This window comes from Anomaloglossus baeobatrachus, chromosome 5 (assembly GCF_048569485.1).
Source record: "Anomaloglossus baeobatrachus isolate aAnoBae1 chromosome 5, aAnoBae1.hap1, whole genome shotgun sequence".
Classification (NCBI taxonomy): domain Eukaryota; kingdom Metazoa; phylum Chordata; class Amphibia; order Anura; family Aromobatidae; genus Anomaloglossus; species Anomaloglossus baeobatrachus.
The window spans coordinates 531,814,648-531,831,206 of NC_134357.1; the positions used below are offsets into that span (position 1 = coordinate 531,814,648).

General features: G+C 52.9%; 1 protein-coding gene across 1 annotated transcript in view; it reads left to right on the forward strand.

The window, feature by feature from the left end:
- The window catches only part of LOC142312165 (uncharacterized), a 228,732-nt gene that overhangs the window by 2,629 nt on the left and 209,544 nt on the right, over positions 1 to 16,559 (forward strand). The window contains 4 exon segments of the mRNA XM_075351067.1: positions 580 to 724; positions 2,960 to 3,139; positions 3,222 to 3,345; positions 4,577 to 4,674. Coding sequence (XP_075207182.1) covers positions 647 to 724; positions 2,960 to 3,139; positions 3,222 to 3,345; positions 4,577 to 4,674 — 480 coding nt within the window. The 5' untranslated portion in view covers positions 580 to 646.

A 16,559-nucleotide genomic window follows, 5' to 3' on the forward strand; every position in this document is an offset into this window, starting at 1 on the left:
TAGTACAGGATCAGACATTACTATTAGGAGACCAGGATGGGCACATTACTACAGAATGGGACATTACTACAAGGACATCAGGATGGACAAAATACTAGAGGATTAGACATTACTACTAGGAGACCAGGATGGGCACATTACTACAGAATGGCATATTACTACAAGGAGACCAGGATGGGCACATTACTACAGGATGGGACATTACTACAAGGAGACCAGGATGGGCACATTACTACAGGATGGGACATTACTACAAGGAGACCAGGATGGGCACATTACTACAGGATGGGACATTACCACTAGGAGACAAGGATGGGCACAATACTAAATGATGAGACATTACTACTAGGAGACCAGGATGAGCACATTACTATAAGATGGACACATTACTAAAAAACCAGGATGGGCACAAATAGATTTTTGCTTAAAACCTTTTTTTACTTTTTTCAACAATACTTATTAGTGCGATCATACAACATGCAAGTCTTTCATTAGTGTGTTGATCCATATGAGGAGAGAATACAAAATTACCTTGTTATATCTCATATATTTCCTTTTTTCTATCTTTTTAACATTCAGGTCCATACAATATCGGATCCTCTCAGATCTTCTAGATAATAGAATTCTCAAGATTGCCCCGTGAAGGATGGATAAGGACAGGTACAAGATATCAGAGAGGATATTACACCTCACCCTAGAGATCCTCTTCCGGCTTACTGGAGAGGTGAGAGATTCTGATGACGTCACATTACATCATTCTTATCTACTAAAAGGTGGCCCGATTCTAGCGCATCGGGTATTCTAGAATTTACGTATTGTGTAGTTAATGTATGATTTTTGTTATATATATATATATATATATATATATATATATATATATATATATATAAATGTTGTTGTGTGTAGTTACCAAGTGTTTGTGTAGGGCGTTGTAAATGTTCTGGGTGTTGTCTGGGTGTGGGGGTGTGTGAGAGCGATGTTGTATGTGTGTTGCGTTGTGTGTGTTGCGTTGTTTGTGGAGCGCTGTGTGTCTGCAGTGTTCTGTGTGTGTGGTGCTGTGTGTGTTGCGCAGTTTGTGTGGGTGTGGAGTGCGTGTGTGTGTTTTGGGGGAGGTATGTTTTGTGCAGTGTGTGTGTTGCGCGGTATGTGCGTATACTTATGTATGCCGCGGTGTTTGGGTGTTGTGTGTGTGTGTGGCGTTGTCTGTGTGTGTGTGGGTGTCTGTGTAGGGCGGTGTTTGTGGTTCCCAGTGTGTGTGTGGTGTGTTGTGCGGTGCGCGTGTGGCGGTGTGTGTGTGTTTTGGGGGGAGGTGTGCACCCCCCATCGTGCTCCATCCCCCATGCTGCGCACCCCCCATCGTGCTCCTTCCCCCATGCTGCGCACCCCCATCGTGCTCCTTCCCCCATGCTGCGCATTCCCATCGTGCTCCATCCCCCATGCTGCGCACCCCCATCGTGCTCCATCCCCCATGCTGCGCACCCCCCATCGTGCTCCTTCCCCCATGCTGCGCACCCCCATCGTGCTCCTTCCCCCATGCTGCGCATTCCCATCGTGCTCCATCCCCCATGCTGCGCACCCCCATCGTGCTCCATCCCCCATGCTGCGCACCCCTCATTGTGCTCCATCCCTCATGCTGCGCACATCCCATCGTGTTCCATCCCCCATTCTGCGCACCCCCTATTGTACTCTTAACCCCCATGCTGCGCACCCCCTATCGCGCTCCATCACCCATGCTGCGCACCCCCCATCGTGCTCCATCCGACATGCTGCGCACCCCCCATCGTGCTCCATCCGACATGCTGCGCACCCCCCATCGTGCTCCATCCGACATGCTGCGCACCCCCCATCGTGCTCCATCCGACATGCTGCGCACCCCCCATCGTGCTCCATCCCCCATGCTGCGCACCCCCCATCGTGCTCCATCCCCCATGCTGCGCACCCCCCATCGTGCTCCATCCCCCATGCTGCGCACCCCCCATCGTGCTCCATCCCCCATGCTGCACACCCCCCATCGTGCTCCATCCTCCATGCTGCGCACCCCCCATCGTGCTCCATCTCCCATGCTGCACACCCCCCATCGTGCTCCATCTCCCATGCTGCACACCTCCATCATGCTCCATCTCCCATGCTGCGCACCCACCATCGTGCTACATCTCACATGCTGCGCACCCCCCATCGTGCTCCATCCTCCATGCTGCACACCCCTCATCGTGCTCCATCCCCCATGCTGGGGCCGCCGGGGGCGGGTCCGAGCGTGGCAACGTGTGCCAGGGGCGGGGCTGAGCGGGCGAGGCGTCAGCGTATGCCGGCTCCCTGCACGTGTACCGGGAGCCGGTGTACGCTGGTAACCATGATACACATTGGGTAACTAAGGGAAGCGCTTCCTATAGTTACGCGATGTGTATCATGGTTACCAGAGTACACCGGCTCCCGGTACACATGTGCAGTGATCCCAGCATGGCAAGGTTATGTCCGCCGGGGGCGGGGCCGAGTGTGCCAACGTGTGGCGAGGCGTCAGCGTATGCCGGCTCCCTGCACATGTGTACCGGGAGCCGGTGTACGCTGGAGCGGGCGATGCGTGCGAGGCGTCAGCGTATGCCGGCTCCCTGCACATGTGTACCGGGAGCCGGTGTACGCTGGAGCGAGCGATGCGTGCGGAGTGCCGTACCGGGAGCCGGTGTACGCTGGAGCGGGCGATGCGTGCGGAGGGCCGGCGCGAGCGGCTAATCCATGCGGGGGGAGCGGCCAATCCGTGGGGGGCAAGGCCAATCCGACAGTTGTCACTCTAACGACACTGTCACGGTGACAATGTCACGGTGACACAATTTTGGAGCAAGACAGACAGACAGAATAAGGCAATTATATATATAGATGGGAATAACAGATGGACAGAACTGGAGAGGTGAGGACTCTGGAAATGTCTGTAGTGAGGTTTATTACTGTGTCTCTCCATAACCAGGATTACACAGTAGTGAAGAAGACCTCTAGTGAGCGCTGTCAGGACCCTGTGTCTGAGGGATGGGGAAGACCCCTGAGCCCAATCACGGGGCCTCCACCTCACCCCCTGATACATGAGGACATCAATGACCAGAAGATCCTAGAACTCACCTACAAGATGATTGAGCTACTGACTGGAGAGGTGACACTGCTGGGAATGCTGGGACATTATACAGTAACGCTATGAAGGGATCGGGGGATGACTGTATCATTGTATGTGTCAGGTTCCTATAAGGTGTCAGGACGTCACCGTCTATTTCTCCATGGAGGAGTGGAAGTATTTAGAAGGACACAAAGATCTGTACAAGGACGTCATGATGGAGGTTCCCCAGCCCCTCACATCACCAGGTAATAGACAGGACTAAATACACACGGCCTATAATTACAGTGGCATGAAAACGTTTAGGCACACCTAGTCATAATTACTGTTATTACGTACAGATAAGCAAGTTGAAGATGAAATGATCTCTAAAATCCATAAAGTTAAAGAGGACACATTTCCTAAACACACGTCCTAGACACGTCCAAATCCACAATAGACAGTGATAATATGGTTATACTTTATTTTTGTCTGTTGTGTTATTTCCATGATCTTTAGTTATGGTTATCCCCAAACATTTTTGAATAGGCTGCCTGCATGTCTATCACAGAGATACTTTGATTGTTCCAATGTTAAAGTATATAGACGATAACTTTGCACCAGATATGGTTGAGATTAGCTTCTGTGCTTGATCTGTACTTTATAATTTGTTTATTGCTATGTACAATCCATGTCTGACTTGAATAAATAAAAATAAATCTTTATTTTTCTATAGCGCTAACATATTCCGCAGCGCTTCACATACATCAGGAACGCTGTCCCAATTGGGGCTCACAATCTAAATTCCCAGGACCCCAGCGCTGCAAGGCTGCAGTGCTAACCACTAAGCCACCGTGACGCCCGTGACTTGATTATTTTGTTAATAAAATGAAGTACAAAAAAAATGCACAATAGACGACCTCAAAAGGTGCAAAATGAAGGTTTTACAATGGCCCTCACAGTTCCCTGATCTGAATATCCTTGAAAATCTGTGGCTAGACCTCAAAAGAGCAGTGCATGCAAGACGAGCCAGGAATCTCACAGAACTGGAAGACTTTTCCAAGGAAGACTGGATGAAAATCAGTCAAACAAGAATTGAAAGACTCTTGGCTGCTACAAAAAGCATTTACAAGCCGTGATACTTCCCAAAGGGGGTCTACTAGGTACTAACAATGCAGAGTATCCAAACTTTTTCATCTTCCGATTTTCCTTTTTTGTTAATTTGAAAATGTTAAAGATGAAAATAAAATTTTTCTTTTTGCCTAAAATACAAAGGAAATGTGTCATCTTTAACTTTATGCCTTTTAGAGATAATTTCATCTTAAACTTGCTTAACTGTTCACATTAACAGTAATTTTGACTACGGGTGCCCAAACTTTTGCATGTCACTGTATCTGTATGTAAATAATGAATTTAGTCCCTGTATGTGCTTCCTCCAGTTCTATCCATGATTATCTGTATGTAATGAATGAATCCAGTCCCTGTATGTGTCTCCTCCAGTTCTATCCAGTAAGAGGACAACACCAGAGAGATGTCCCCGTCCTCTTCTCCCACAGGACTGTAAACAAGAAGATACCAATGTTCTTCAGGATCATCAGGTAGATGGAGAGAAGGTGCCATGAAATCTCCCTATGATGTGTAGACGGCTGTGAAGGTCTTGTGTCAGTCTTGTTTTATCCTCCAGTATTATCTGTTTCTTTATCGTTCCTATGGGAGACCCAGACATTGGGTGTATAGCTTCTGCCTCCGGAGGACACACAAAGTACTACACTAAAAAGTGTAGCTCCTCCCTCTGAGCATATACACCCCCTGGATAACCAGATCTAGCCAGTTCATTGCTTTGTGTTCAGGAGGCATACATCCACACATGCATTCTCATCTGATTTTTCATTTTTGGAAAGTTTTTGAAGAAAAGCGGGTCCAAGCCTGGACCTCCGGCATGTTCCTTCTCACCCCACTGTGTCGGCGGTGTTGTTAAGGTTGATTCCAAGGCTGGAGCCTTACATGCCGCGCTCCTTCACCATCCCTCGGGCTCTGGCTTGAAGTGGGAGCCAGCATGGTTCTCCTTGCTTTGCAGGAGACCGGTCTCCATCCGCAGCCCTTCAGGATCCTGCTGGACGGAGCACTCATCCCCAGGGACTTGGAACCCTGCGTCTCAGCAAGCTAAGTACCTGAGACGTTTATATTAGGGGGGTCCCGGTACTTTATTATGGTGGGAGAGTGTGCTGTGTAACTTTTCTGACATTTCCGGCCGGTTCTCTGGTTGTCGCCTGAGAACCGCGCCGATGGTGCCTGCGCGCCGGCCGCATCGCTCAAATTTAGGCCCCGGCTTCGCCGGAGGCCTACTTTCGATTTCACTGCCCTCGCATGTCAATCATGCAGAGGGACAGTGCGGCTCCGCCCAGCGGCCGTTCGGCACAGGGGAGGGACACTCCTCTCTGAGTACATGTCCCCTCCCCTGTAAGTCTCCTTGGCCCTCCAGATCCCGCAGTCAGAGCAGGTCCCGCCTCCTCTCCTCGCTCCGGCGCCATTTTATCAGCATTTTTTTCTGGATCAGCGCTGGCTGCAGCATCCCTGCTAAGCTGCTTGGGGGTCCGGGCTGTGGGATCTGGAGGGCACACAAACGGTCTGGTAAGCCACAACCTCCGGTTGTGGACCTTCTTATATACTCTCTGGGGGTCATTCTGGCTCAGAGCCACCACTCCAGCAGCATGTCTCACACGAGGAGCAAGGCTGTACTCAGTATGCACTGCATGTAAGCTCGTGCTGCCTGAACCGAGCACATATCCACATTGTGATGCCTGCTCTAACCTGACAATGCCTCAGCCTGGAATCGCACCCACAGTGGTCCCTCCGGCTGCTCCGGCTCCGGTGGCTGAACCCCCGGCTTGGGTAGAATCCTTCTCTAGGTCAATCTCCCAGTCTTTCGCCGACTCCATGGGACAGCTGTCCCAGACTTTGCTGAACATGCATCAGCCCCCTTCACAGGGTGCCTCTGCTGGTAGGGCTCTCTCAGCGGAGCTCACAGAGGATTCTTCTTCTGGTCCCAGACCCCGTCCTCCTAAAAGGAGACGCAGGGTCCCCTCTCCTTCCTCGTCCCGCGGCTCTGATTCAAGAGCTGACTCGCAGGACGAGGAGGATGCCTTTACTGGGGGCTCGGAGGCTACCTCCATGTGCCCCATTGATCTGTCCGAAAGTGACTCAGATGTTAGTGATTTGATTGCGTCCATTAATTCTGTACTGGACCTCAATCCGCCAGTATCAGAGGAGCAACCCTCTCTGGCAGAAAAGCACCAGTTTACCTTGCCTAAGAGGACAAGGAGTGTGTTCTTTAACCACTCCACTTTTCAGGCCACTGTGACCAAGCCTAGGGCCTGTCCTGACAAACGCTTCCCAAAGCATGGTTTTGATGACCGTTTTCCCTTTCCACCTGAGGTGGTCAAGGAGTGGGCTCATTCACCAAAGGTAGACCCTCCGGTGTCTAGACTCTCAGCCCGGACCGTTGTATCAGTGGCTGATGGCATCTCTCTTAAGGATTCCACTGACCGCCAGGTTGACCTTCTGGCCAAATCTGTATATGAGGCGGCAGGGGCCTCGTTCTCCCCATCTTTTGCAGCAGTGTGAGCTCTCAAAGCCATCTCCGCTTCTCTAGAGGAGATGCATTCCCTCACCAGGGAATCTATGCCCGAAATGGTTGTCTTAACTTCCCAAGCTTCAGCTTTTTCATCCTATGCCATGTCTGCCATGCTGGAGGCTTCTCACCGCACTGCGGTGGCTTCGGCTAATTCCCTCGCTATCCGCAGGATCTTGTGCCTTCGAGAGTGGAAGGCAGATGCTTCTTCAAAGAAGTACCTTGCTGGGCTCCCTTTTGCTGGATCCAGGCTATTCGGTGAACAACTGGATGAAATTATTAAGGAAGCTACTGGCGGGAAGAGTACTTCCATGCCACAAACTAAAACCAGGAAACCTGCCCAGGGTAGGAACCAGTCGAGGTTTCGTTCCTTTCGTTCCTCCAACTGGTCATCCTCTAAGCCCTCGGCCTCGTCCACTAACTCAGCCAAGGACCAAAAACCCAGCTGGCGCACAAAGGCGTGTCCACAGAAGACCGCAGGAGCTGCTGCCACTAAGGCAGCCTCCTCTTGACTATCTGGCCGCGCCAGCAACGTCCTTAGTCGGTGGCAGGCTCTCCCACTTTGGCGACGTGTGGTTTCAACACGTCTCCGATCAGTGGGTGAGGGATATCATCTCCCACGGCTACAGGATAGAATTCTCTTCCAGCCCGCCAAACAGATTTTTTATGTCCGCTCCCCCCTGCTCCAAGGCCGCCGCCTTCTCTCAGGCCGTGGCATCATTGCAGGCCAACGGAGTAATTGTACCGGTTCCCGCCCGGGAACGGTTCAGAGGTTTCTACTCAAATCTCTTCCTAGTCCCCAAAAAGGACGGTTCCTTCCGGCCCATCCTGGACCTCAAGCTTCTCAACAAGCATGTTCAGGTGCGGCATTTTCGCATGGAGTCTCTGCAATCAGTCATTGCCTCAATGACCCAAGGAGATTTCCTGGCATCCATCGACATCAGATATGCCTATCTGCATGTGCCAATTGCAGTTTCACACCAGCGTTGGCTACGTTTTGCAATCGGAGAGGACCATTTCCAATTCGTGGCTCTCCCCTTCGGGTTAGCCACGGCCCCTCGAGTATTCACCAAGGTCATGGCAGCAGTGGTTGAGGTTCTGCACCTCCAGGGGTTGGCAGTGATTCCTTACCTGGACGACCTTCTAGTCAAGGCTTCATCCAGCGCAGACTGTCAGCGGAGTGTCTCGCTCACTCTCGCCACTCTAGCCCAATTCGGGTGGCTTGTCAATCTGCCCAAATCCACTCTGACTCCGACCCAGAGGCTCACGTACCTAGGGATGCAGTTCGAGACTCTGCCGGCACTTGTGAAGCTGCCCTTAGTCAAACAGCAGTCCCTCCATCTGGCGGTGCGCTCTCTGCTGAGGCCCCGCCGTCATTCCATCAGGCACCTAATGCAGGTGCTGGGTCAGATGGTGGTGTCAATGGAGGCTGTTCCCTTTGCCCAGTTCCATCTGCGTCCTCTGCAGCTGGACATTCTCCGCTGTTGGGACAAGCGGACTTCCTCCTTGCACAGGCTAGTGGCTCTGTCGCCACAGACCAGGGGCTCCCTTCAGTGGTGGCTTCGGCCCCTCTCTCTGTCTCAGGGACGCTCCTTCCTGGCCCCGTCCTGGGTGATCCTCACCACGGATGCCAGTCTATCCGGCTGGGGAGCGGTATGTCTCCACCACCGAGCACAGGGCACTTGGACTCCGTCCGAATCAGCCCTCTCGATCAATGTGCTGGAAACCAGAGCTGTGCTTCTAGCTCTGCTAGCCTTTCACCACCTGTTGGTGGGCAAGCACATCCGAGTCCAGTCAGACAACGCAACAGCGGTTGCCTACATCAATCACCAAGGCGGGACACGCAGCCGCCTGGCAATGTTGGAGGTTCAACGCATCCTTCAATGGACGGAGGACTCCAAGTCCACCATATCCGCAGTCCACAACCCAGGCGTGGAAAACTGGGAAGCAGATTATCTCAGCCGTCAAACCGTGGACAGTGGCGAGTGGTCCCTGCATCCGGCAGTGTTTCAGTCAATCTGCCGCAAGTGGGGCACTCTGGAAGTGGATCTAATGGCATCTCGGCACAACAACAAGGTTCCGGTTTACGTGGCTCCCACGATCCTCAGGTCTTTGCAGCGGACGCTCTGGTTCAAGATTGGTCCCAGTTTCGTCTGTCCTACGTGTTTCCCCCTCTAGCTCTCTTGCCCAGAGTTCTGCGCAAGATCAGAATGGAGGGCCGTCGGGTCATTCTCATTGCTCCGGACTGGCTCAGGCGAGCTTGGTACCCAGACCTGCTCCATCTGTCCGTAGAGGTGCCGTGGCATCTTCCGGAGTGTCCAGACCTTCTCTCACAAGGTTCGTTTTTCCGCCAGACTTCTGCGGCTCTCAGATTGACGGCGTGGCTCTTGAGTCCTGGATCTTGACGGCTTCTGGTATTCCTCCTGAAGTCATCTCCACTATGACTCTGGCTCGGAAGTCTTCCTCGGCAAAAATCTATCACAGGACCTGGAGAATTTTCCTGTCCTGGTGTCGCTCTTCCGGCCATGCTCCTTGGCCTTTTTCCTTGCCGACCCTTCTGTCCTTTCTACAGTCCGGTCTGCAGCTAGGACTATCCCTCAATTCCCTCAAGGGACAAGTCTCGGCTCTGTCAGTGCTGTTCCAGCGGCGTATCGCCCGGCTGGCTCAGGTCCGCACCTTCATGCAGGGCGCGTCTCACATCATTCCGCCTTACCGGCGGCCCTTGGATCCCTGGGACCTCAATTTGGTCCTCACGGCCTTGTAGAAACCCCCCCTTTGAGCCTCTTAGGGAGGTTTCTTTGTCTCGTCTTTCACAGAAAGTGGTCTTTCTAGTGGCCATAACTTCCCTCAGGAGAGTCTCTGATTTGGCTGCGCTCTCTTTGGAGGCACCTTTTTTGTTTATTCATCAAGACAAGGTGGTTCTCCGTCCGACTCCGGACTTTCTCCCTAAGGTGGTTTCTCCTTTCCACCTTAACCAGAACATTTCCCTGCCTTCCTTTTTGTCCTGCTCCTGTTCATCGCTTTGAAAAAGCGTTGCATACTCTGGACCTGGTGCGGGCGCTCCGGATCTATGTGTCTCGCACCGCTGTTCTTAGGCGGTGCACCTCTCTTTTTGTGCTAACCACAGGTCAGCGTAAGGGCCTCTCGGCTTCTAAGCCGACCTTAGCTCGTTGGATTAGGTCGGCCATTTCCGATGCCTACCAGTGTACTCAGGTGCCTCCCCCGCCGGGGATCAAGGCACACTCGACCAGAGCTGTCGGTGCCTCTTGGGCTTTCAGGCACCAGGCTACAGCTCAGCAGGTCTGTCAGGCTGCCACTTGGACTAGCCTGCATACCTTTTCAAAGCACTACCAAGTGCATGCTCATGCTTCGGCAGATGCGAGCTTGGGCAGACGCATCCTTCAGGCGGCTGTCGCCCATTTGTGAAGTTAGGCTCCGCCTACTTCTCAGTTTTTCTGTTTATTCCCACCCATGGACTGCTTTGAGACCTCCCAATGTCTGGGTCTCCCATAGGAACGATAAAGAAAAAGAGAATTTCTTCGTCGCTCTATTGGGAGACCCAGACGATTGGTGTATAGCACTGCCTCCGGAGGCCACACAAAGCAATTACACTAAAAAGTGTAAGGCCCCTCCCCTTCTGGCTATACACCCCCAGTGGGATCACTGGCTCACCAGTTTTCTGCTTTGTGCGAAGGAGGTCAGACATCCACGCATAGCTCCACTGTTTGTAGTCAGCAGTAGCTGCTGGCTATATCGGATGGAAGAAAAGAGGGCCCATGTGGGGCCCCCAGCATGCTCCCTTCTCACCCGCGGTTGGTGCTTGTAAGGTTGAGGTACCTATTGCTGGTACAGAGGCTGGAGCCCACATGCTGTTTTCCTTCCACATCCCCTGGAGGGCTCTGTGGAAGTGGGATCTTGCCGGCCCCCAAGCCCTGGGGCCGGGCTCCATCCACAGACCCATAGAACCTGCTGGATTTGGAGCGGGAGTGCCGTTCAGGGACAAGGCCCTGCAACTTTCAGGTACTCTGTGTCCCCGGCAGGCACGGACACTCTCAGGCTTGCTGAGCGTTATAGTGCGCCGGGGACAGTAGCGCTGTGCGCTGGGGTTAGGTCACTGCAGCTTTGCTGAGTGACGTTTCATGTTGGGAACTACTGCGCCGACCGCTCCTGGAGCGGCGACGCAGCTGCGACTTGTAGTGCGCCGGGGACTTGGCGCCGACCGCGCTTTTACGGCGGCGGCGCTTCTAACTTTAGCCCCCGGCTTCTGCGGCCTAGTGCCGCTTCGTTCCCGCCCCCACCCTGTCAATCAGGGTAGTTGAGAGACGCTGCTCAATCACAGCGCCGAGGGCTGGAGCTTTATTTACATGCTCCAGCCCTCTCACTAGGCACAGGGGGAAGCAGACTTCCCGCTCTTCGTCGGTGTACGCCCAGGGCCCGCCCCCCCTCTCCACAAGGACGCCGGCAGCCATTACACATGCGGCTGGCTGGGGAAAGGCAGCAGGCTCTGGGAGACCCAGACTAGAGGGATTTCTGGCGTCCACACACCGCTCCTAAGCGGGTGGTAAGCAGCACAGTAGTGCTGGCCCCTCTAGTGCCTCAGTGTTATATTAGTGTACTTTTTTCTTGGTACCATATATATATATATATATTTATATAGTGCACTGTAAGGTCGCTTCTTGGCTGAACACCCTGTACTGCTCTGAGGAGGCAGCAACATGTCATCCGCAAAACGCAAGGGTGCCAAGGCACAGGCTGTGTACACTGTTTGTACAGCATGTGGGGCTGATCTACCGGCAGGCTCCAAAGACTCACATTGTATGCAATGTTCAGTCCCAGTGGTACTCCGTCAGCCAGAGCCTAATGTGGTGGTAGCCCAGGCAGAGACGCCTGTGAACCCTGCCCCGGTGACGGGGACAGACTTTGCAGTTTTTGCTGACAAAATGTCTGTGACTATGTTAAAAATACTGGAGACCTTGCAGTCCAGGCCAGTTACTCAGACCATGGACACTGCTGTGTCTATGCTCGCCGGTCCCCCTCAGTTGGAACTAATCCGTACTTCAAGGGGATCTCAAGCATCACAGGCTGAAGTCTCTGACTCAGATGACAGTCCCAGGCAGCCTAAGCGAGCTCGCTGGGAAAGACCCTCCACGTCTTCACACTGTTCAGGGTCTCAGCGACAAGAGTCTCTCTGTGATGAGACTGAGGACGGTGACCAGGATTCTAATCCTGAGGCCCCTCTCAATCTGGATGCCCCTGATGGTGACGCCATGGTTAATGACCTTATATCGGCAATTAATAGGCTGTTGGATATTTCTCCCCCAGCCCCTTCTGCAGAGGAGGCAGCTGCACAGCAGGAGAAGTTCCATTTCCTATATCCCAAGCGTAAATTAAGTGCTTTTTTGGACCACTCTGACTTCAGAGAATCGATCCAGAAACACGACGCTCATCCAGACAAGCGTTTCTCTAAACGTTCTAAGGATACCCGTTATCCTTTTCCCTCTGAGGTGGCCAAGCGCTGGACCCAGTGTCCAAAGGTGGATCCCCCAATTTCCAAGCTTGCGGCTAGATCCATAGTCGCAGTAGAGGATGGCGCTTCACTTAAAGATGCCAACGACAGACAGATGGACCTTTGGTTGAAATCTGTCTATGAATCTATCGGCGCGTCGTTTGCTCCAGCATTCGCGGCCGTGTGGGCACTCCAAGCTATTTCAGCTGGTTTAGCACAGGTGGATGCTTTCATACATCCAGCAGTGCCGCAAGTGGCGTCCCTAACTTCGCAAATGTCTGCGTTTGCGACCTATGCTATCAATGCTGTCCTAGAATCTACGAGCCGTACCGCTATGGCGTCCGCCAATTCTGTGGTTTTGCGCAGAGCCTTGTGGTTAAAGGACTGGAAAGCAGATGCTGATTCCAAAAAATGCTTAACCAGCTTGCTATTATCTAGAGACAGACTGTTTGGTGAGCCATTGGCTGAAATCATAAAACAGTCCAAGGGTAAGGACTCTTCCTTACCACAGCCCAGAGCAAGTAAACCTCAACAGAAAAAGTGGCAGTCGAGGTTTCGGTCCTTTCGAGGCTCGGGCAAGGCCCAATTCTCCTCGTCCAAAAGGACTCAGAAAGAACAAGGGAGCTCAGATTCCTGGCGGGCTCACTCACGCCCCAGGAAAACAAATGGAGGAACCGCTTCCAAAGCGGCTACCTCATGACTTTCGGCCTCCTCCCTCCGCATCCTCGGTCGGTGGCAGGCTCTCCCGCTTTTGCGACATTTGGCTGTCACAGGTCAAAGACCGGTGGGTAACAGACATTCTGTCTCGCGGGTACAGAATCGAGTTCAGTTCTCGGCCTCCACTTCGGTTCTTCAGAACCTCCCCACACCCCAACCGAGCAGATGCCCTGCTGCAGGCGGTGGACTCTCTAAGAGCAGAAGGAGTCGTGATCCCTGTCCCCCCTCACGAACGGGGGCGAGGTTTTTACTCCAATCTCTTTGTGGTTCCAAAAAAGGACGGCTCCTTCCGTCCTGTTCTGGACCTAAAACTGCTCAACAAGCATGTGAACGCCAGGCGGTTCCGGATGGAATCCCTCCGCTCAGTCATTGCCTCAATGTCTCAAGGAGATTTCCTAGCATCAATAGACATCAAAGATGCTTATCTCCACGTGCCGATTGCTACAGAGCACCAATGCTTTCTACGCTTCATGATAGGAGACGACCATCTTCAGTTCGTAGCTCTGCCATTTGGTCTGGCGACAGCCCCTCGGGTGTTCACCAAGATCATGGCGGCAGTGGTAGCAGTCTTGCACTCTCACGGACACTCTGTGATCCCTTACTTGGACGATCTACTGGTCAAGGCACCCTCTCAAGAGGCATGCCAACTCAGCCTGAATGTTGCACTGGAGACTCTCCAGGCGTTCGGGTGGATCATCAACTTCCCAAAGTCAAATCTGTCACCGACCCAATCACTAACGTATCTTGGCATGGAGTTTCATACTCTATCAGCGATAGTGAAGCTCCCGCTGGACAAGCAGCGGTCTCTACAGACTGGGGTGCAGGCTCTCCTTCAGAGTCAGCCGCACTCCTTAAGACGCCTCATGCACTTCCTCGGGAAGATGGTGGCGGCAATAGAGGCGGTTCCGTTTGCGCAGTTTCATCTGCGTCCACTTCAATGGGACATTCTCCGCCAATGGGACGGGAAGTCAACATCCCTGGACAGGAAAGTCTCCCTTTCCCAGACGGCCAAAGACTCTCTGCAGTGGTGGCTTCTTCCCACCTCATTATCACAGGGAAGATCCTTCCTGCCACCGTCTTGGGCGGTGGTCACGACAGATGCGAGTCTGTCAGGGTGGGGAGCAGTCTTTCTCCACCACAGGGCTCAGGGTACGTGGTCTCAGCAGGAGTCCACCCTTCAGATCAATGTTCTGGAAATCAGAGCAGTGTATCTTGCCCTACTAGCCTTCCAGCAGTGGCTGGAAGGAAGGCAGATCCGAATTCAGTCGGACAACTCCACAGCGGTGGCATACATCAACCACCAAGGGGGGACACGCAGTCGGCAAGCCTTCCAGGAAGTCCGACGGATTCTGATGTGGGTGGAAGCCACGGCCTCCACCATATCCGCGGTTCACATCCCCGGCGTAGAAAACTGGGAAGCAGACTTCCTCAGTCGCCAGGGCATGGACGCAGGGGAATGGTCCCTTCACCCAGACGTGTTTCAGGAAATCTGTCGCCGCTGGGGGGTGCCGGACGTCGACCTAATGGCGTCACGGCACAACAACAAGGTCCCAACCTTCATGGCACGGTCTCGCGATCAAAGAGCGCTGGCGGCAGACGCCCTAGTGCAAGATTGGTCGCAGTTCCGGCTCCCTTATGTGTTTCCACCTCTGGCACTCTTGCCCAGAGTGCTACGCAAGATCAGATCCGATTGCAGCCGCGTCATACTTGTCGCCCCAGACTGGCCGAGGAGGGCGTGGTATCCGGATCTGTGGCAGCTCACGGTCGGCCAACCGTGGGCACTCCCACACCGACCAGACTTACTGTCCCAAGGGCCGTTTTTCCATCGGAATTCTGCGGCCCTGAACCTGACTGTGTGGCCATTGAGTCCTGGATCCTAACGTCTTCAGGATTGTCCCAAGGTGTCGTTGCCACCATGAGACAGGCTAGGAAGCCCACGTCCGCTAAGATCTACCACAGAACGTGGAGGATATTTTTATCCTGGTGCTCTGCTCAGGGAGTGTCTCCTTGGCCATTTGCATTGCCTACCTTTCTTTCTTTCCTGCAATCTGGGTTAGAAAAAGGTTTGTCGCTCGGCTCCCTTAAAGGTCAGGTCTCGGCGCTATCCGTCTTTTTTCAGAAGCGTTTGGCACGCCTTCCTAAGGTGCGCACGTTCCTACAGGGGGTTTGCCATATCGTACCCCCGTACAAGCGGCCGTTAGATCCATGGGATCTGAACAGGGTACTAGTTGCCCTCCAGAAGCCGCCCTTCGAGCCTCTGAAGGAGGTTTCACTTTCTAGGCTATCACAGAAAGTGGCTTTTCTGGTAGCGATCACATCTCTTCGGAGAGTGTCTGAGCTGGCAGCACTATCATCCAAGGCTCCCTTCCTGGTCTTCCACCAGGACAAGGTTGTGCTGCGTCCTATTCAGGAGTTTCTCCCGAAGGTGGTATCCTCTTTTCATCTTAATCAGGATATCTCTTTGCCTTCGTTTTGTCCTCATGCAGTTCATCGGTATGAGAAGGATTTACATTTGTTAGATCTGGTGAGAGCACTCAGAATCTACATTTCCCGCACGGCGCCCTTGCGCCGTTCGGATGCACTCTTTGTCCTTGTCGCTGGTAAGCGCAAAGGGTCGCAGGCTTCTAAAGCCACCCTGGCTCGATGGATCAAAGAACCAATTCTTGAAGCCTACCGTTCTGCTGGGCTTCCAGTTCCATCAGGGCTGAAGGCCCATTCTACCAGAGCCGTGGGTGCATCCTGGGCATTACGACACCAGGCTACGGCTCAACAGGTGTGCCAGGCAGCTACCTGGTCGAGTCTGCACACTTTCACCAAACATTATCAGGTGCATACCTATGCTTCGGCGGACGCCAGCCTAGGTAGAAGAGTCCTGCAGGCGGCAGTTGCCTCCCCGTAGGGGAGGGCTGTCTTGCAGCTCTAACATGAGGTATTTCTTTACCCACCCAGGGACAGCTTTTGGACGTCCCAATCGTCTGGGTCTCCCAATAGAGCGACGAAGAAGAAGGGAATTTTGTTACTTACCGTAAATTCCTTTTCTTCTAGCTCTTATTGGGAGACCCAGCACCCGCCCTGTTGTCCTTCGGGATTGTTGGTTTGTTTGCGGGTACACATGTTGTTCATGTTGAACGGTTTTCAGTTCTCCGATGTTACTCGGAGAGAATTTGTTTAAACCAGTTATTGGCTTTCCTCCTTCTTGCTTTTGCACTAAAACTGGTGAGCCAGTGATCCCACTGGGGGTGTATAGCCAGAAGGGGAGGGGCCTTACACTTTTTAGTGTAATTGCTTTGTGTGGCCTCCGGAGGCAGTGCTATACACCAATCGTCTGGGTCTCCCAATAAGAGCTAGAAGAAAAGGAATTTACGGTAAGTAACAAAATTCCCTTCTTTGTTTACTTACCGTAAATTCTTTTTCTTATAGTTCCGTATTGGGAGACCCAGCACCCTCCCTGTTGCCTGTTGGCAGTTTCTTGTTCCGCGTGTTATCACCGGCTGTTGTCGTAGACAGAGGCTCCGGTTGTTCCGGTTCTTGCTCTGTCTTTACTTGTGGGTGGCTATTCTCCTTCAGCTTTTGCACTAAACTGGCTAGATCTGGTTATCCAGGGGGTGTATATGCTCAGAGGGAGGAGC